At 52.9% G+C, this 20,684-nt stretch overlaps 1 protein-coding gene across 8 annotated transcripts in view; it reads left to right on the forward strand.

Moving 5' to 3' along the window:
• Nucleotides 1–20,684, forward strand: part of GRAMD1B (GRAM domain containing 1B) — a 186,566-nt gene that overhangs the window by 141,153 nt on the left and 24,729 nt on the right. For 7 of the 8 annotated variants that reach the window (XM_024975268.2, XM_010812450.4, NM_001191419.3 and 4 more), the window contains 6 exons: nt 3,195–3,215; nt 12,773–12,857; nt 13,405–13,508; nt 14,609–14,704; nt 16,246–16,326; nt 19,726–19,841. In XM_024975268.2, the coding sequence (XP_024831036.1) occupies nt 3,195–3,215; nt 12,773–12,857; nt 13,405–13,508; nt 14,609–14,704; nt 16,246–16,326; nt 19,726–19,841 (503 nt within the window). The other variant, XM_024975271.2, reaches the window with a different exon arrangement.

Raw genomic sequence — 20,684 nt, forward strand, 5'->3', positions numbered from 1 at the left:
AGTACGACAGACTTTACCTGATCAAAGTAAGAAACTGTTCTTTGCTCCCTACTCCTAGAACTGTAGCACTCCTCTGTCCCTCCCCTGCCCCCATCCCATCTCCAGACTCCTGGGCCTTTGCACTGGGGAGATGTGTAAGAAAGTTGCTGTTTCCAGGGACCTTGGGGTCCCCCAGGGGCTTGCTCTGCAGACTTCTAGGAAAAGCATAGAAGCCTGCTCAGCGCAGCCCTCACCCAGCAGCTGTCTTTGGGCAGTTTTCCTGATGTCCCCTCCTCCCCTCCTGGCTAAATCCACTAATACGTAACCTGTTAGAAAGCCCTTGCCCACTCCTTCATTCTGTTCTTCCCCCACCCCCAGCCCTCTGCACAGGAGGACAGAGGGGGCTGAGAACCTGCTGGCCAGTGACCTCACGGGTGCCAGGGGGCACTCTCCAGGTCCACTGGGCCTGGCCTCTCTGCCCTGCGAGTCAGGCCCTCCTGGCCCAGCAGCTTCTTTAGGACTCGGTACTCAAAAGCAGAGCCATGGGGATTGAACTTGCCCTTGCAAGGCTGTTTGGAGTTCAGGGGCTCATGCCCACATGGCTCTTCCCAGGGGCTGCTGTGGATTTGGCCAGAGGGGTGGACACCCTCAGTGGTGACGGGTAACCAGCTGCCCAGAGAGCACTAGATGGAGGCAGAGTCTTAGACAGAGGAACAAAAGTCCTTGCTCTGTGTATCCGACATGGCAGTACCTGCAAACCCATATTCTTATCCCCAATTTACACAAGCAGGTAACATACAGAGGAGCCACCCAGCGAGACAAGAGAGGGGCCCGGCTTCCCTGGTGCAGGCTCTCAGTTGTCCTGAATTTCCTTGTTCTAGACAGATTCAGAAGGGTTGGTTTGGTGAAACGCAGGCACACTGTGAGCAGTTGAGGCCAGTGGCTCCTAGAATGTGCCTTTCCACTGTTGAGAGGCATTCTCATGGATCCCTGCACAGCCTCATGCCCTATGAGCTCAGAATTGGACCCAGGAATTTCGGTGCCCTAAGATGCAGTTAGGGGTTCCCTGGTGGCTCAGTGGTAAAGAATCCACCTGCCGTGCAGAGACGTGGGTTCAATCCCTGGGTCTGGAAAATCCCCTGGAGAAGAAAATGGAAACCCACTCCAGTATTCTTGCCTGGAAGATCCCATGGACAGAGGAGCCTGGTGGGCTACAGTCCATGGGGTCACAAAGAGTTGGCCACGACTTAGCAACCAGACCACAACAAGGTGCAGGTAAAGTCTGACACAGCCTCCTTGCCCTATCCTCTCTCCTCCAGGATGACTAGAGGCTAATTTTCAGTCCCCAGTTCCCTTGTGGTAATAACTCCCTTCTTGATGGAATCATTGGTTTTGAACATTTGGACTTGGGTTGGAGGAGAAGACAAGGCTGTAGTGGGAATATGTGACTCCCAGATGGGGCCATGGGGACAGCTTTTGTTGGAAGATGACTACGGAGAGCATCCTGCAGAGAGAAGAGGGTTGAGATCCTGCCCTGCCGTCTGCCCCCTGGCCAGTGAGCTAGGGTGTGGAGATGAGCAGATAGAGGCGGCACCCCCACGATGCCTGTCCTTCCCCTGCTGACATTCTTCCTCTTCAGAGTGAAGGTGAAGGGCTCTACGGAGTTCTGGCAGGATGGGGTCACCGGCAGAGGGAGCGATGGCATGACCAGGCTTCATCTCTGCAGTCACACTCACCCCCCGGGCTCCACCAGACAACAGGCCTCCTGGGACGGGCTGCCTCCTCCTTCCCTTATGAGTCAGACCCCGTAGGACGAGGTGGACGGGATAAAGGTTGCTAACTGCACCCAGCTTCCACACCTCTGCATGCACAGCCCTACCTCGGAGGGCCCACCACAGTGAAGCAAAGGTTACAGTCCAGCAAGTCATGTGGCTTTTCTCATTTACCAGTGCGTATAAAAGTTATGTTTACCCTGTGCCTCATCCTGTCGAGTATACAATAGCATTCTGTTTAAAATAGCAGTGTATGTTTAATTAAATTATAATTAAAAATAAAATGTTAATTAAAATGTAATGCTGTAGGCAAAATGACATCAATAGACTTGCTTGACATGGGACTGCCACACACCTTCAATTTGTTAAAAAAAAAAAAAAAAGCAATATCTTCAAAGTGCAATCAAATGAGATGTGTGTGTAGTTAAGATGTGGACCTGCAGGCAAAGCTTCCTTGCACCCAGCCATTCTCCTCCAGAACCACACCCTTGGCAAAGTTTCTAAAACTGAAAATACTCCAGTCTACCCAAGCTGAACCTGTCGGACAGCCCCTCGAGGCAGGGGTCTAGACAGGTGTGTGTTTGTTTATCTCTGTCTGCCTGTCTGTCTGTCTTCAAGTGGGCTGTGTACGAGGGACTCCTGGCCTGTGAGATGGAAGATGGACCAAGCACAATCTTACTCATCCCTCCTCTTTCCCTAAGAAACTTCCCATTCCTGTGAAAATGAGCAGCCTTTCTAGCAGGGCTGGGAATGGAGGGCACCTGCAGGGTGGAGTTGGGTCGGACCCGCTGTGTTGGTATTGACTTAGAGCCTCACGAAGTCAGGAAGGACCTTTAGCAATTACGTGCTCCACCTGTCCTCCCAAGGCAGAGCCCCAACCACTTCTTGGCCACTATCTCTTTGCGGATCAGCCAGTTGGGTGGAAGGAGGAATTTGCCCAGTTGGAAGGAAGTTTCTAGCGATCCCTTGGATCCCCGACCCCAGAGGTTCCACCCAGCCTTTCCAAGGGGCTGACATGCAGCAGACGGCTGTGTTAGTCTCCATGGGTACTTTGCTTCTGATCAGGGACCATTGGGGACTTGGTCTCGGATGCCTGCAGCGCATCTCTCCCCCCCACCCCACCCCCATCAGAGGAGCCTTGTGATGGGGTCGACTCCCTCCCAGTCAAGCTCTCGCTGGTGCTGCGCTGCCTGCCACCCCAGCCACGGGGGCTTCCAGCATGGACTGCTCCCCGGGCCTCCTTTCGGGAGCTGTCTTGAGAAAGGAGGACCCTGCCCCCTGCCACGAGCAACAACACGGGGGGCCTTGAGCTGCCTGGGGATTCCTCCTCCCCGCCCGCCCTCCGCTGTCTGTGTAGCTTCCCCCTGGAGCCAGGAGCACTCTGGCCGCTCCTGCCACCTCTCCCCCCACTAACTTTGTTTCTCTTTTACTTTGTTCTTTCAGAAAAGCCAGAGCTGGTATAATGTAAGTATCCCTTTTCTCTTCTTGTTGGGCGCGTGGGTGGGGATGCCTGTGCTTAGGGGATGGAGTCGTGGGGGCGCACTGTGGTCTCCCTGTGGGCTTGGAGCCTAGAACAGTGGGCTTTGCCCCTGACCAGACCCCTCCCTCAAAAACCAGACCACAGTTACCTTCTGTAGCAAGGCAGGACTGCTGGTGAGGGAGGGTGTGCAATTCCCGGAGACCACGCAGGGATGGACTGTCTCCCCGAACCCCCACCCGAACCCCCGGATCCTGGACACTCTCCGGCCCTGATGGAGGAGACCAGGCTGGGGAGGCCCCCCCAGAGCGCAGACAGAACTTGGGACAGGGACCACCATCCTGGGGCCTGATCTTAAGGCCAAGTTTTCCTCCTTTTACCAAGACATTTGGAGGAAAAAACAAGCAGCCAGAAACCTTTTCGTTTAGCAGAGGCTGGCTTATGTAAACAGAATGTGACTTCTGCCCCAGGGTCTCCTCAATCAACCCTGGCATGCTCCACCCAGAACACATCCCCCGTCCCTGGGGGCGCTCCAGCCAGGAGCTCCTACTGGGAGGCCAATTATGGAGCAAGCAGCCCCTGCAGAGGCCACACCCTCTGGGTCTCTAACTCGCCCCTGAAGAGCCACAGGCTGAAGTCTCAGCCTCCTGCCCCGTCCTACTCCACCCTCCTGCCGTATGGATGGACGGGCAGTTCACAGCCACCAACTGGTCTCCAGCCACTGTCTTCCATCCCGGAGCCTGCTCTTCCCCGAGCTTCCCTGGTCCTGTGGATGCATCTTCCCCACTCCCCTGATACCAGGGCCAGTTGCATGGTGGACCTGGGGACGGTGTGGGAGCGGACGGCTGAGAGACAGACTTGGAGGATGCTTTGGTGCAGGGGAGGGGGGGAGAGGCTTGGGTTTCATGTAGACGCTCCGGTCAGAGTCACTGTGTGTGGGGGTGTGGAGGCGGGGGAGTATTTTCCCACACGGTTCAGCAGTTCCCCCAGAATCAAGCAGCCAGCAGTCAGCCCTATAGCTTCCGACCCGCTGCTGCTCAGGGGACTGGCCCTGAGATAGGACTGTTGGATCCCCTCCTTGACATCACAACGGCACAGACGAGGAGGTTGGCGGGCTGCGCGGGTGGGAGGGGAGTTGAGGGCTGAGATGGCCCGCCTGGAGGAGAAGCCTGCCTGGGGCTGCAGCCCCTCAGCCCCCTGGGCCAACTGTGGTCTTCGCCTGGGCTCACAGCCGCCCCGTGGCTTAGGGCTGACATCCCAGGGGAGAGAGGAGCTTGCTGTCTGTGGGAGGAGGTGAGGCTGGAGAATGCTTTCCTGGGAGTGGTGGGACCTCCAGCATCCTTTCCCTCACAGAATCTTCCACCACCCGGGGTGGGGGTGAGGGGCTATTGTAAAATTAGTGCCTCACAGAGGACCAGGAAACACGTGGCTGCAGACCCATGAGTCTGTTAAAACGACCGGATTTGGACACACAGGGCCTCGTCCCTGTTGCGCTCCCTCTCCCCTGCTCCTCTCTTTTCTTTCCAGCAGGCTTTTCCGTTCTTTCTCATGTTGCCTTCCCTAGAGTCCTTCCCTCCCCTTTCCTGGCTGACTCCCCCATTTTTGTCTCTCCACCTCTGCTTGCCGCTCCTTTCTGGCTTGATTATCCCAACTGGCTGTCTCTTTCTCTCTGATTCTAATGGATTTTCCTCCCTCCCACCCTTTTACCTCTAATCTCTCCCTCAGCCCTGCTCAGAAGACCTGGTGTCTGAGCCCTCAGCAGAGTGACAGGCTAGAAATAGGTGCTGCCGCTGGGCTGGATGATGGAGGTGGGCCAGCTGCCCTGTGGGGTCAGGGGGTTCTGCTGGCAGATGAGTGAGAGATGGCAGAGCTGGGCAGACAGATTCTTCACCACTGAGCCACCTGGGAAGCCCACTCAGATGTACCAGCGTGCTTATCCACGGGCACGGCCTGAGCGTGGCTGTGCTTCCAGGCCGAATGGTCTGGCTCGATCAGGAAGCCAGGTCCTGGGGCTTCCCCTACTGGAGCCCGAGCTCAGCCTCCTGAGCCCATGCACACGGGCATGCCAGGCCCTGTCCCCCACAGAGCACTGTGCTGTGTCAGTGCCTGCGTGCCGAGGCTCCACCAGGAAGCTTCCCTTCAACACCCTCTCCCCAGCACTGCCCGCCAGTGCTCCATTCCTGGTTTCTTGAGAGGTGCTTGCTGGGCCTCTGTTGCTCTGACCCGGTTCTCTTTTTGCTGCATCTGCTTGGTCCTCCTGTGCCACCTCTGCGTTGCCCCGAGGCGGCTAGACTCGGACCTTCAGGAAGGAGGTGGGTGTCTCCTCCTCAGCTCTGTCCTCAGCCCTCCCTGGCCCCTCTCCTGACACCGGTGGTGACTCTCCGGCTGCTCTGCTGCCCGAGGCGCCATCGTTGGCTCTGAAAGTCCTTTGGATGAGCAAAGGCCTTGTCGTCCTCGGCCCTGGGGACAGTTAGAAGTGCCTGGCCGGATCCAGGACAGGGAGGGTCAGCGCAGACTTGCTGACTGCTGCAAGAATGTCTCCAGCCCGTTGGCATGGCCTGGGTCTGATAAGAGAGGAAGCCAACCCAACGCATCCCTGCCCTCTGCCCCAGCCTCCCCCTCTACCTGCCTCTCTTCTGCATTTTCTTCTTCTGTTTATCTGGGGAGGAACTGTCACCATTGTGACAAACCACCTTGGCATTTATAAAGAGTGGGTCCCATGGAAGGAGGTGTTTGGACCCCAGGGAGACATGGAAATGCTGAGACAAGAGCCTCTGGTCTCCAGCAAGGGCTCTTCAGATCAAGAGTGGGGTTTGAGGGACTTCCCTGGCTGTCCAGTGATTAGGGCTCTGCACTTCCCAATGCAGGGCATATGGGTTCGATACCTGGTTAGGGAACTAAGATCCCACATGCTGTGCAGCATGGCCCAAAAGAATGGGGCTTGAAGAGGGGGCTGTCGGCAGCTGCCCTGAGACCCTCCCAGGGCTGATCACATCTACTGCCCCTGAGTCCCCCTCGTCTGTTCCCCACCCCGCCAGACCCACCGTTGACCACCACAGTTTTATTAGTCAAGGCGCCTAGTTTGGGGGATAAGTTCACGGAGGGATAAGCTGAAACAGGGAGCCAAGGGGCAGGAGGGGGAATAATGTGCCCCCAAAGATGGCCCTGCTGGATGCAGCAGACTCAAACCTGGGAGGAAGCCAAGTCACAGAAGTGTCTTCCTGGTGCTCCAGGTAGACAGAGGTGCCTTGCCTCTTTCCTGGGATCAGTTGTCTCCAGGCAACCCAGGGAAGGAGCCCAGACCCTGGTGGCTGCCCTGAGGCTTTGGGGCCCAAGTTGCCTGCTGGTCCAGGTGGGGGCGATGCTGGCTGTCCGGGGGGAAGAGGGATGGCGCCAGTCCTGCGGAGTGACCGGGCATGTCTGACAGACATATGACTGAGCAAGAGGACAGAGCTTTGTAGGAATGAAACTCAGATTAGGTCGTCGGTGAGAAAAGTGGGAGTGAGTGCTGAAGGCATCCCCAGCGACACCTTGGCAACCTGGTATTTTTTTCTGGGGAAGATGGACTCCACTTCCTCCACATACTGACCCCTGCATCCCCAGTAGCCGTCTTGACTCTGCGGAGTGACCTGTCTCCAACTGAGACTCTTCCCAGTCCTGCTCCTTCATGTCTCTCTGTCACACCTTTCGCCCTCCCCGTCTCCTTCCTTTGCTCAGTCACCTCCCCCATCTCCCCTTAGTCCACATCCGGCTCCTCCCTACCTGGATTTGGTTGAAAGTCCAGCGTTTCTTCTGAGGGTCTTAATTGGCTTTCTTCCTAGGCGAGGCCAACATTCTACCAAAATCCATCTGTTTTTCTCCTGGGCTGCTCCACCCTCTCCCTCCTGCTGCTCTACCCAGGGAGCAGGTACCACTTGGTCCCAGCTCCCAGTGTTTGCCGTGGAGTTAATATTTAGCCCAGGTCAGTTCCCTCTTCTCAGGCTGGAAGCTGGCAGTGCCCTGCCCGGCGGCAATTTTGAGGGGGTGTAGGAGACAAAGGGTCCCAGGGCTTATCTTTCTGGGTGTGTCCTGTCCCTGAGTCACCCCGCTGGAGCCCAGTCATCCCCTCATCTGGCTCCAGAGATACTCAAGCGTTTCCAGGATTCAGCCCTCATGGGTCCTGCTTACTGCCTAGATCATTGGATCTGGGGGGGCCCAGGAGAGGGGCATTCCCATCACCCTGTAAAATGGAATTGCTGGGTTCTCCTGTCTCACTGCTGATGATACTGTGGAGAGAAGCTAGGATATGTGGCTTGGAGAGTGTTGGCATGGACTAGGCGCTGGGGTGCCATGCCTAATAGGAGTGAGGACGTGTATGGATGTGTGCACACGAGATGCCATGTCAACAGGAACAGTGTCAGAGGTGTATAAGGAATGCGTTCATTTGGTAAATAGGTTTTGAGCAGCTGATGCTTGAAATTCACCATGCTGAGTGCTGGAGGAGATCGTTTGAGGCGTAGCGTGTTCCTGGAGACAGTGGTAGTCTGATGGAACAATCGCCCTGTGTGATATGATGGGTGGAGGTGGTGGCTGCATCCGGGGTGTGCACAGAGAGAGACAGGAACACAAGTCCTGGAAAGGACTCAGAATCTCCCTCTGCTTCCTCCAGCACCATATAACTGGGAGACGCCAGGTTCCTCTGAATCAGAAGTTCGGGATCTAGAAGCAAGAATCTGTATCTTGCATACATTTGTTAGATCATTTTTAAGTACAGTCACGTCTGAGTCAAACAGGACGAAGGCAACGTTCTCCATCATGTGCAGCCTGGAGAGCCTCCTGGGCTGGACGTAGCTGGGGAGGGCGAGGAAGGTGCCCTGTTTGTCTCAAAGTTCTGACGTTTCCTGGGAATCCAACCTTCCCGGCCCCAGTGCTGTCAGACCTCTGCCCCCAGCTTCTCTTTCTGGAGGCCTCCTTGTTTCCATCTGCCTGGCTCCCGTCCTCACCAGAGATCTCAGCTTCCCTGCTGCTTTTGACCCGGCCCAGTCTCTCTGCTCAGAGCACGGTTCCTTGGCCGCCAAGGTCTGAGCGGCTGTCTGGGAATCCTCATCCTGGCCTTGATCCCCATCCTGCTAGTACTGGAGACAGGACAGCGTCCCCGGGAAGGAAGGAGATGCCTCAGACGGACCTGGAAACTGCTGACCTCAACTTCTCCCCACCTGCACCTCTGAAATGGGATGAGTTCAACTTCCAGGCTCCTGCTGCTGCTCTGGGGAGGTCGGTGGATGGATGGATCAGTGAGGGGCCAGTGTGTCTCCAAGAAGTCCCTGGCTGTTTTGCGTCTTCAATTTTAGATTTTAGCATAACAGCAGTGCCCCTGGCACCTCCTCCCCGCCCTTCCCCCACTCGGAGCCTTGGCCAGCTACTTTCCATTGCAGGAAACATCTGCTGGGGAGGCCAGGCTCGGCCGGGGGTTACTGCAGGACATTGGCCGGTACCATCACCCAGGTCCTGTAACTTGAGGCATGTGTAGGGCTCTGGCCCTGCCCGCTCACCCGCCCAGCCACCCCGCCCCCCTCCTGCCACGGATGACTCTAACAAAGAAGTTGTTTGCTGGTCAGCCGAGGAGAGCTCGGCCTGGGAGGAAAAGGGGGGTGTGTACGGGTGGGGGTGGGAGCAGGCCCTGGTGCCTTGGCCAGCCGTGGCTGTGCTGCCTGGGTGAGGACCATGAGTCATAGCCACCAGCGCCCGCCCAGAGGAGCGATTGCACGTTGAACGGGCTGCCTTGTGGGACCGGCCAGACGGCACTGGGGAGTTGGGTGTCCGTCCTCCTGGGAGTTTGAGACCCACCACAAGCCACTGGGCTGTGAGTGAGCCGCAGCAGGGCGGACCTGTGGCGGCCCTGTGCACCTGCCCCGTCGTCTGCATCCTGGCCACTGCCGGCTGCTCAGAGCAGCTGTCCACACCAACCTGGAGAAGGGCTTCATCACGTCCCCTCTGGGTCACCCTTAGCCCAGAGACCTGCACTGGGAGCCAAGTGGGATGAAACAGCCCGGCCACAGGAGGCTGGCCAGCCAGCCTGTCCTGAGAACCATGCTGACCACACCCGCCCAGTTGTGAAGCTTGGCGCTGGGAACCAAGCTCAAGGGAAGCCAAGGAGGTATCAAGGGTTGCACAGACCCTCTGCCGAGGAGCCCGAAGCCACCCATTCACGTCCAGCCCGGGCGAGACTGACTGACTGCATCCTGGGAGCACGGTGAGAGATCTGAGCTCGAGGATCAGCGTTTCGTGGGGAGGTAGCCTGTGGGAGCGATGGAGTCTCTGACGGAATCGGGGGTCCTCTGGAGCCTCCTGCTGGAGCAGGACAGCCAGCCTTTGCAGCAGCACCTGAAGAAGCTGACGGAGGGACCTGCCGGTGCGGAATTCTGCTGCCGGCCCGGGTCTGAGGAGATCCCCGCCGTGAGTGCATGTCCTCGCTTCTCTGTGCTCTAGGGGCCCCGGGTTTGACAATCCTTGGACCAAAATTCTTTGGCTATTTAAAATGAAAATGCATGAGCCTTGCTTCTCTTTCCGTGGGAGGAGATGGCTTTAAGAGCGCGAGGACGCCAGGGAGAATGGGTCATCGCCTCCCACGTCACTAAGGTAGCTGGTGGCAGCCGACTAATATCTCTGTACTTTAGACCCTGGGAGGCTAGCTGGCCTGCCTTCCATGCTGGCAGCCTGCTCAGATCAGGCCACTGATTTGCAGGCCTGGGTTAAGGGGTTCCTACACCCCAGGAAGCCCTCGCAGCACTGGCAGACCTCCAAGACCAGGGCTGGATGGGCCCTCCCCTCCTGACAGCCAGGACTGTGTTTGAGGAGAGGAGGAGAGAGGGGGTCTCCCTCAGTTTGCCTCTGGTTTGGAGGTTAGGGCCCGACTCCCTGCACCTGCATCTCTGCTGATATCTGAGTCCTCACTGGATGTGAGAGGAGCAGGGGGTGACAAAGCTCCCTGGAGAGAGCATTAGCAACGGGAGGACTTCCAGGCTGGGGGTACTCGCGTGTCTGACGTCCAGGTTCAACTGAGGGGGGATTTGGGGCCATCTGGTAGGCTGGTCCTCAGGCTGATATTGGAACTTTGTAAAATATAAAGACTGACTCGACTAATAGTTTTTGTTTTTTTAATTGTGGGAGTTCCCTGGCAGTCCAGTGGTTAGACATGGGTCTTTCATTGCCAGGGATCCGGGTTCATTCCCTGGTCAGGAAACTAAGATCCTGCAAGCTGCACAGTGTAGCAAAAAAAAAAAAAAAAAAAAAACCCACAAATAAATTGTGTTAAAATACATGTAACATAAAGTTTACCATCTTAGGTATTTCTAAATGTATGTTGCAGTAGTGTTAAGTAGGTTCACGTTATTGTACATAAAATTTCTGGAACTTGCAAAACTGAAACCATACCCCCCCAAAAAAAGATCCACTTGCAGGCATGGAAGGCTAGCGGGGACCCCCACATAAGTTAGTATCTCATCACCAAGAGGTTGTGCTCGGCTGGGGCATCCCGGTGGTTCCCTTCTTGGCTCAGGAACCCCAAGGCTGTGCAGAGTGACAGCTCAGACCAGGAGCTGTGGACCACACTGTGCTAGTACCATGGTTACACTCTCATTTGTAACCATGTGCCTCGGGCAAATTGCTTAAACTCTGTGCCTCAGTTTCCTCGAGTCTAAAATGGGATAATAAAGATGACCCTGTAGTCAGGTGAAAGGATGTGAAAGGCTTTTGACAGTGCTTGGAGCGTGGTTATTTCTCACTCCATGTTAGCTCTACGAGGTCGGTCAGGAACTTATAGACAGTCAGGTGGTCAGGCAAGGGTTTTCAACGTGTGGACTCTTGTTCTGTGAGGCCAGGGAGCCTCACATTGAGGTTGGATATCTGTGTCGTTTTGAAACTAACATGTAGGTCAGAGGAGTGTTGTCTTCTGAGGTCTTTTCTAGCTATCGAAGTCACGGGGTGGGCTGGCTTCCAGATTTTTCCTCCCAGTGAGTGATCCTGATTCTTGAAGTTTGGGATTCTACAGCATGTTATTGCTTTGGGGAAGGTAACAGAGGATCCCCTTGGAAATACAACTCATTTTATAAATGAGCCAAAACAAGTTTAAATTTCAAATTAACTCTGGGCAAAGTAGTTGAAAGTGCTGTCTTCTCTCTTACATGGAAAACCTTCCCAAACTGAAGTCGTGCTGTTTTCTCTCCTCCAGCTTCCTAAAATCCTCTTCTCTCTGGCACAGGTAGTCAACTGAGCTGAGGGAGTCAGAACCTGCTGTCAGGGTGGCCAGGCTGCAGCAGTCCCTGTCTTGCAGGCTGTTGGTTCTGCAAAAAAGCCAAAAAGCTAACAGTGTGAAGCTCACTCCATTGTTGCCACAGCTAGTGGATTCTCAGGAAAGTGGGCGAAAAAGCGTAAATGGCCAAGACCCGTCAGTCAGCAACACCAGGACAGTCTGCCTACCTGGGTGTGCTCCTGACGTAAGTCGGTCAGCAGGTCACCCGAGTGGAGTTCAGATGGTCTGTATCATGATACCTGGCCCTTCCCGGGTTGTGCACTTATCCTTGGGTCCTTTCATCTACGGGCACACGATTGTAAGCTTAGAAAGAGCAGAATTCCTGTCTGATCAACTGGTTTATGGGATTTCCCGGAATGATTCGCTATCATTAGGAGTTTGCATTGAGGCACCAAAAAGGTGGGTGGATGCAGGGACGTCTGGCAGCTCAGGTGGTGGCAGGAGGTGAGCTGGGAACCAGGGATCCAGAGATTTGCCCCTGACTGGCCAGGGGACCTTGGGCAGGGACCGCTCTCTGAGCTTGGTTTCCTTGGTGGTAATGTAAAAGAGTTGGATTGGATAGTCTTGTACGCGGTGGTGAGCGAATGAAGTTTGAGTACCTCAAGTTGCCAGTTAGGCTTTTAATTCTCTACTTGTGTGCTTTTTTCAGTCCTAGTTTTATGGGTTTTTAAAAACCCAGGGCAGTTCTGCCCCTCCCCGCACCAGTTTTATTGTGATATAATTGACATAACATTGTACTGGTCTTACGTTTTAGGATTTTTTTTTTCCCGTCGTAAATTTCAGACCCAGCCAAGTGCTTACTATATTATTCACGATGGCAGCTTCTGAGAGCTGTACTAGGCACCATCGTATATCCTGGGTCCTGCTGTGGGGGTAGGGGGTCCCCTTGGGCCCCTACTTCACTGTCAGTTGGTGCTTCCTGCTGGCAGAAGGCAGGACAGCAGAAGCCCAGTGTGGTCCCCTCTTCCTTTCTCCACTTGGGATGTGGTTATGTGAGCCCTGCTTAGTAGGGTTGACGTTTTCTCACTGATAGACGCTGGGTAACACTGGGTACGAAGCCCTTGGCAGCTTCAAATTCTCTCCACCATGTTTTTCCACACTGAGCCCCCTTTGCCTAGCCTGGCCTCCTGGGGTCTCTGCCTTAACTGGAACCTCAACTTTGCCTTTAAATATGCAAGCAGGCTCTCCTCCTGCACCTTCCTCCCCCGCCCATGAACCTAGCAGCATCCGCTAACCTTGGCCATTGTCACTCAGGTGTTAAGCCCCACATACAAGCAGAGAAATGAAGACTTCAGAAAGCTCTTTAAGCAACTTCCAGACACGGAGCGCCTCATTGTTGGTGAGCGGGGTGACCTGTGTGTGGGGGCAGGAAGGAAGGCTGCTTCTCTGACTAGAGGGTCCCCAAGTGAGAGTGTCTGTCTGGGAACTGGGAGAGGAGACATCCAGAGTGCTGACCCAGTGATGGGGGCTCAGGGCTGAGCCCCGTGTGTGATGGTCTCCAGAGAGCCCCGCCTGGGAGGAGTCGTTGCTACTCTTGTGTCTGCAGATGGCCCAGCGAGGGACTGGGGAAATTATGGAGGGGGAGTGGCGTTAGCTGAATTATGTTGGCCTTTCTGCCTCTAATGTTCTTGCTTCCTCTGCTGTCTCATCCTTGCCTCTGCCTCCAGGCAGTAGCCTGTTTCACACCCTTCATGTTCCCAATCAGAAGCTGCTAGGGACTCCCTGGGCCGCTAGGCTGGTATCTCTCACACCTAGTCTGTGGTGGGCAGTTGGGCTCCCTGGGGCTGCGGGCGGGGGGCCGGGGGGAGGCGGTGTCTTGCTTAATTGTAGCGGTTTACTGAGAAGCCTCCCTGTCCCTGAGCTCCATCTCCCATATTCTGCTACAGATTACTCCTGTGCACTCCAAAGAGACATTCTTCTTCAGGGCCGACTCTACCTCTCCGAAAACTGGATCTGCTTCTACAGCAACATCTTCCGCTGGGAAACTCTGGTAAAGACTGGGGCTTCCCTGGTTGTCCAGTGGTTAAAACTCCCAAGCTTCCATTGCTGGGGTGCATGGGTTCAATCCCTGGTCAGGGAACTAAGCTCCTACTAGCTGCACGGCCAAAAACTAAATTAAGAAAAAAAAAAAAAAAAAAACCTGAGACTTGCTCCCCGAGGCTGTCCCCTGGGCTGTGGCTGAGGAAGTGGCCTCCACTTTTGTTCTTTGGTTGACTTCATGCTCTACCCAAGCCTTTTTATAATTCACAAAAGCATGAGTCTTGAAGGATAGGTCTCTCTACCATGCCTTCCCCTCTTCCCTCCTTCTTGGATGTGGAGGAGAGTGTGGAGACCATTTGATTTGGGGGAAATGCAGGTAAATATTTAGGCTTCCCTGGTGGCTCAGTGGTAAAGAATACGCCTGCAGTGCAAGAGATGCAGGTTTGATCCCTGGATAGGAAAGATTCCCAAGAGAAGGAAATGACAACCCACTCCAGTATTCTTGCCTGGGAAATCCCATGGATGGAGGAGCCTGGCAGGCTATACAGTCCATGGGGTCCCAATAGCTAGGCATGACTAAGTGACTAAACCACCACCACAGAAGCAGAGTCGTAAGAGTCAGAGGAAACTTGACCTTGCAACTCAGCAGAACTGGCTTGTACTTTCTGGGTTCTGCAACCAATTAGCCATGCAATTTGAAGCTAGTCCTTTATTCTTCATTTGCCTATTTCCTAGTCTTACAAAATAAAGTGAGAAATGATAGATAAGTGACTGTAAGGTCTCATCTGGTGCCAGGGTTCTGTGTTTCTGTAAGTGGCAGATTCTGATGGGATCCATGCATGTTTATCAGGCTGTGTAGAAATGAGAAAGCAAGCTCCTTGGACCAAGAATCAAGAGACCCTTGAGCTCCCAATGAGGGTTGCTCTACAGCCTCTGAAATAAGGGACTCAACCAAGTGATCTCTGAGGAGGTTCCTTCGCGGTTGAGAAGCATATAGCCTGTGATCTGACTTCCTCTGTGTGAACTGGTGCCTGGAGAACACTCTTCACCTGACTCTATTAATGCTGCCTCTTGCTTGTTTTCCTTTCTCTGTTTCTGTGTGGATGCCAGCTAACTGTGCGTTTGAAAGACATCTGCTCCATGACTAAAGAAAAGACAGCTCGCCTCATCCCCAATGCCATCCAAGTTTGCACTGACTCAGAAAAGGTAAGTAGAGTCTGATCTTGGACTTACTACTCCCCCAAACCCCAGTCCCTCTACTCCTGGATTCCTGCCCTTCAGTCGCATTAATGGGGAGACCAGTAGGGTTGGGGTGAGAGGTGGTAGAGTGAAGTGGATTGTGGGAACCACCTCTGTGGTGGGCAGGTGCTTAGAGTCTAGCAGACATGAGAGTGGAGTGCTGGGACATTGAACTTAGAGCCAGAACACCTGAAATAGAGTCCCGTGGCTACGGGAGTAGCCTGAGCCTCAGTTTTCTTATGTGTGAAATGGAGCCAGCGATGCCTATTTGTCAGAATCTTGGAATGACCTCCCACATTTGAAAACACTAAATTGTAAAGCTCTAAACAACGGAAGTTGTGTCATTATGTATCAGGACAGCTCATCAAAAGGAGTGAGGAGTCTGATAGGAAACGGATTGTCTACATTGTTGCCATGGGGAAGATGTGGTAGATAAAATCTACAGTGGAGAAAGCACTGTGATCTTTGACCTTTAACCCAGGCCCTGAAGACTGATACTTTCAGGGCTAGAGATGGACTGAACACAGGTCTATAACACCCTTTGACTTCAGGCACTTCAGGATCAAGAGCCCTGAGACTTCAAAGTCCAATAGTCTCTGCTTCGAGTTCTGCTTCTAGCATGAAGCAGCTTTGTAATTACAGGGGTCACCTACCATCACCACCCTATTTCTCTTTATTGGATATTAGCAGTCGTGTTTATTTTCCAAGGTTTTAGTGTGGTTTAAATGAAGTAGTATTTGTGAAGCACCTAGAATGTCTTCAGTAAAATCTGGTTTTCTGTCGCATTCTTCCCGCATATTATAAAAGGTCCCCACAAATGTGTAGGCTTCTTAAGAGCAGCAGTTTCTTTCTGTTTTGTTACTGAGCTCAAAATATGTAGAAAAGTGTTTGCACATGCGTCAGTGTATGTACATGTAGAAGAGGGCACACACTGATATTCAAGTGTTTGCTGAATTAATGAATCAAAGGGTGATTAGTGGGTTTACCTTCTCTTTCCTTTGGGCTGGTTCCCAGCTCACCACTTACCAATCTATGAATGGAGGCAAAGGAAGCTTTTTATGGAGGTGAAAACTTCAAACCAGAAAGAGAAGCACTGAGCAGAGTTGGATGAACATTGAAGGACTTAGAGACAGTGGGTGACTCAGAGGTCCCAGGTGCCTGGGCCATGGCAAAGGACTTGACGACAGTGGGTAACTCAGCGAACTGACCCCTTTCACTGCAGAGCCCTGTGCTGTCATCGTGGGTGCAGTATTTGAGGATGGGTTAGTAGCTTTTTAAATATATATATATATTTTTTTAATTTTTGGCCATGTCACGCAGCATGTGGGATCTTAGCTCCCCGACCAGGAATCGAACCCACACCCCCTGTGTTGGAAGCATGGAGTCTTAACCACTGGACCACCAGGAAGATCCCTCGGTAGCTTTTTTAAAGGAAGGAGTCCCATGTCTCCATCCATTATTTTGTAAGTCTTCACAGACATTTCTTGCCACGCTCTCTTTCAATCCAGCACTTTTTCACTTCGTTCGGGGCCCGGGATCGGACGTACATGATGATGTTCCGGCTCTGGCAGAATGCTCTCCTGGAAAAGGTAAGTCCTGCCCGCTCCTTCCTCAGCCTGAGGATGCACACCCACTAGAATGTCCCTGCCTCTTGGGTGGGAGCCACTGGGGTGATGGCTCTTGCTGCAGCATTGGCCCACTCTTAGGAAGCCCCTGCTTCCCCCTGGTTCCGGAATTCCTCCAGGCTCGCGGTAACGTGTCCTCCACTGCTGGTGACTCAGGTGCTGGGAGTAACATGTCCTCTTAAGTGAACAGCCTCCTGGCTGCCTGGAGCAAGGCCCTGTTGACTTAGGGCACTCAGTTCTGCTGTTTTAAAATGTACTGGGGTTTGTTTCAATCAGGTGTGGTAAAACACACAGAAACAGAAATAACTGTCATGAGGAAGAAGGTTTTATACTCACAGATCCCTGGAGCAGAGGCCCAGCATACCATACAGGAAGTTCCAGGTTAGTCAGGAGGCAGAGAGAGCGAGGAGGGACAGCAGAACAAGAGCCTTCATTTCACAGGAACGAATGAGTGTTTCTGTTGCTTAGTTGCCCAGTTGTGTCTGACTCTTTTGCAACCCCATGGACTGTAGCCCACCAGGCCCCTCTGTCCATGGAATTCCCAGGCAAGAATCTTGGAGTGGTTTGCCACTTCCCTTTCCAGGGGATCATCTTGATCCAGGGATCAAACATGCATCTCCTGCATTGGCAGGTGGATTCTTTACCACTGAGCCACCAGGGAAGCCCAAGCAGGTTTAGGACTGGCTAGTTTGAATGTTTCATCAGGCTTCAGGATAGAGAGACTTCTCTCCAGAGAGACTGTCCAACGGTAATTAGTGCAAGAGAGAATTGGCCTGGAATGTAAGAGCTATAAAGGGGGAGGTCCTTGGGGGTGTGGCTTTGGCTTGGAGGCTTTGCCTAGAAAAGGTGTTCTTCCTCATGGGGTGATTTTTATCCGTAGAAATTAGCTAATCCTGCAAGGGACAGGCCACCCACAGTCAGCAAGGCCTTAGATGTCAGAACATGAAAAATACAGAAAATAGGATTGGGAGTTTGTGATTAGCAGATGCAAAGTATCATGTATATATAGAATGGATCAACAGCAAGGTCCTACTGTATAGCACAGGAAACTCTATTCAATATCCTCTGATAAACCAAACTGGAAAAGAATATGAAAAAGAACATATTGATATATAGGCATATGTGAATCACTTTGCTGAACAGCAGAAATTAACACAATATTATGGGTCAACTAGACTTCAATAAAATAAATCTTTTTTAAAAAATACAGAAAGTAGGAAAATAAGTTAATACAGCCACCAGTTGACCACCTGAGTGAAGGGGACTCTGTGGGAAATGTAGATGAAGGAGACCTGGCTGAAGGTATTAGAGAATTCCCATGCAGATGCCAAAGTTGGCGAGGGGAGCAGGGGTTAAGAAACAGCCTCCTTGCCAGAGAAAGAAACTTAGGGGGGGAAATTATATGATGATATAATAATTCCAATTATATATATGACATGTATATAGTTAGGTATAATGTGTGTATCTACCTTGACTCTAGCCCAGACTTACCATCATCTAAAGGAAATTGAACAGATGTGTTATTTAGAGCTTTTTCTAACCTGAAAGTCTGTAGCCCTCGTGTAAATCCTGATAACTTGAGTTGGTCATCAACCTTTATCAGCCATGGATAGTGGTAAAATGATAATGCATTTGGGTCTCCACTGGCAGGTTTGAATTTTCAGCTCACAACCACTGTCATTTCTAAGACAGCACTGTCATTTCTAAGACAGAGGATCATCCATATGGTTTGCAAAACCTCTCACAAAATAACCAAGAATTCCGCCTGATGAGCAGAGTCTGCCAGTTGTGCTTGCCCCAGCTATGGTCAGATGAGCTGAGCCCGGTGGACTCAGGCAGGGAAAGCTGCGTGGAGAAGGCAAACTGTGAGGAAGGGGAGGGCGTGGTCCGACAGGGAGGCAGGCATGTCCCGGGCACGGTGGATGGTGTCCATGAAGCTGGAGGGAGGAGGTCCAGGTATAGGAGAAGCAAGTGCCTTCTTCTGGGACCAGGAGAGCGAACACAGAGAGCTGCCCCCCGACACACACACACACACACACCCCCACACCCACACCCCCCCACACACACACACACCCTGGACCTTGCTGGCTCAGAGAGAACTCCAACTGCTATTCTGGGCATTTCTCCACTGGATCCTGGAACCCTGGCTCATGGCGTCCTGCCAGCTGCCTGCTTCTTAAACTATACCTTAAAACCGGTGGTGGTTTAGTCACTATGATGTGTCCGACTCTTGTGACCCCATGGACGATAGCCTTCCAGGCTTCTCTGTCCATGGGGTTCTCCAGGCAAGAATACTGGAGTTGGTTGCCATTTCCTCCTCCAGGGGATCTTCCCAACCCAAGAATTGAACCTGGGTCTCCTGCATTTCAGGCAGATTCTTTACCGACTGAGCTACGAGGGAAGCCCATACCTTAAAAGGGTGACGTCAACAGAAAGCTCCGATTCCTTATCAGATCTATTGGTGGGAACGTTCTTTACTCTTTCTGTTTTTCTTAACGCTTTTCTTTTTCACATATGTATCCCTCCCAGCATCTCTCCCTCCCAGCAAACCAAGACTCATCCATGGTCTCCACCTTTGACCTTCATTCTTTGACATTCTGTTGCCTCTTGCCTGAAACTCTGAACCTCAGTGAGAGCTAACTTTTCTTAGAACAGTGCTTTTGGGAAGAATATGTAGACATCCAGTGAAATAAGAAAAACTGTATATGGAACTAATACATAGACCTGTAGGCGAACTGATTGTGATTAAGGATAAAGAAGGAAGTATTCAGGCAGTGAAGAGAGAGTTGGATGCAGTGACCTTTGAGGCCCCTGAAGCTGTGAGAATGGCAGCTTCTTTCCAAGCACAGGAACTGCCCAGCTGAGGAATGGGCCACCTTGTTGGTGTCACATCTTTCTTGGATCTGATCCACTGGGGCCTGTGAGGCCACTGTTAGCATCAGGAGATTCCTGCTGAGTTAGGGAGACTGGCTCAAAGTTGTCTCATTCTGAGTCCAGCTCAAAAGCTCTGTGATCATTTTGGCCCCAGAGTGCCTTGGTTTATGCTGCTTAATGCAGGGCCTCATTCACAGGAGCAGGAGGCGGGCAGTTCAAGGGCCCATCGGTTCTGCTGTGCAGACCTGAATAGAGGAAACAGGTCAAGTTCCTGGCTTTGCTAAAAGCCATGTTCTTAGGGGAAAAACAGATCTGGAGCAGAGGGCAGGGCAGGGGTGGGGTTTGCATGGAGCGGTCGCTCTCCACTCATCCAGCCGAGGAGGGTAGAGTTTGGCTTCTCATCCCTCGAGGGAGTCCAGGTAAACTCTGCCTCTGTGGAGAGTGGAGTCCCGAGGAAGGGAGGCTCAAGCCTCTCTGCCGTCCCTGCAGCCCCTGTGCCCCAAGGAGCTGTGGCACTTCGTCCACCAGTGCTATGGGAACGAGCTGGGCCTGACCAGTGACGACGAGGACTACGTGCCCCCCGATGACGACTTCAACACGATGGGGTGAGCGGGGCAGGGGGCAGGCCGCCTGCGGGGAGCCCTTCCAGAGGGGCGAGGATGGCCAGAGACTGGCATCTAAGTCAGGCCCTGAGGGAAGCGAGGGGGCACCCGGGACGGGGCTGTGGGAGGCCCCTCCCAGATGGAGGAAGTGGGTGGCTGGGCCAGCCAGCCAAGGCCAGGTAGGGAGCAGGAGGTCAGGCTGGACTCTGAGGGCTGCTGGGCCAGCATGATTTCTTCAGAGGAGGATGAGAAGCCAGGGAAGGCTTCAAATAGATAATTGATGAGACCTGACTTAAAATTTTAACATCACTCTGTCTCCTGGGTTGAAGATAGGCTGAAGGGGAACCAGGGCAGACCGGCTAAGAGGCTGGTGAATAATTTAGATCCTTTAGATGAGAGGTGATGGTGGTTTGGACCAGGAGGGTAGCTGTAGAAACAGCAGTAAGTAGTTAGTTTCTGAATATATTTGGAAGATAGAACCAGACGTATTTTGGAGGATTTGCTGATGAGTCAAAAAGGACTCACAAGTGGCTTTAAGGATCCACCAGCTGGAAGAATAGAGTTGTTCTGAACTGAGATGGACAATTCTAGACGAAGAGCAGCTGTGAAGGAAGATTGGGAGCTTGATGTTAGGCAAGTTGAGTTTGGGATGACTGTTAGCCACGTGGAGATGTCACGTGGGTGTTGATGTGTGTGAGTGTGGGGAGGTCTGGGCTCAGGCCATAACCTCGGAGGTTATTAGTGGCTGAGATCACCAGGTGATTGAATTAACATAAGCAGCAGCTCAGGGACTGGGCCTGGGAAAGAGGCAGGAAAAGAAAACACAAAAGAACATCCATTGAGGTG

This window comes from Bos taurus, chromosome 15 (assembly GCF_002263795.3).
Source record: "Bos taurus isolate L1 Dominette 01449 registration number 42190680 breed Hereford chromosome 15, ARS-UCD2.0, whole genome shotgun sequence".
Classification (NCBI taxonomy): domain Eukaryota; kingdom Metazoa; phylum Chordata; class Mammalia; order Artiodactyla; family Bovidae; genus Bos; species Bos taurus.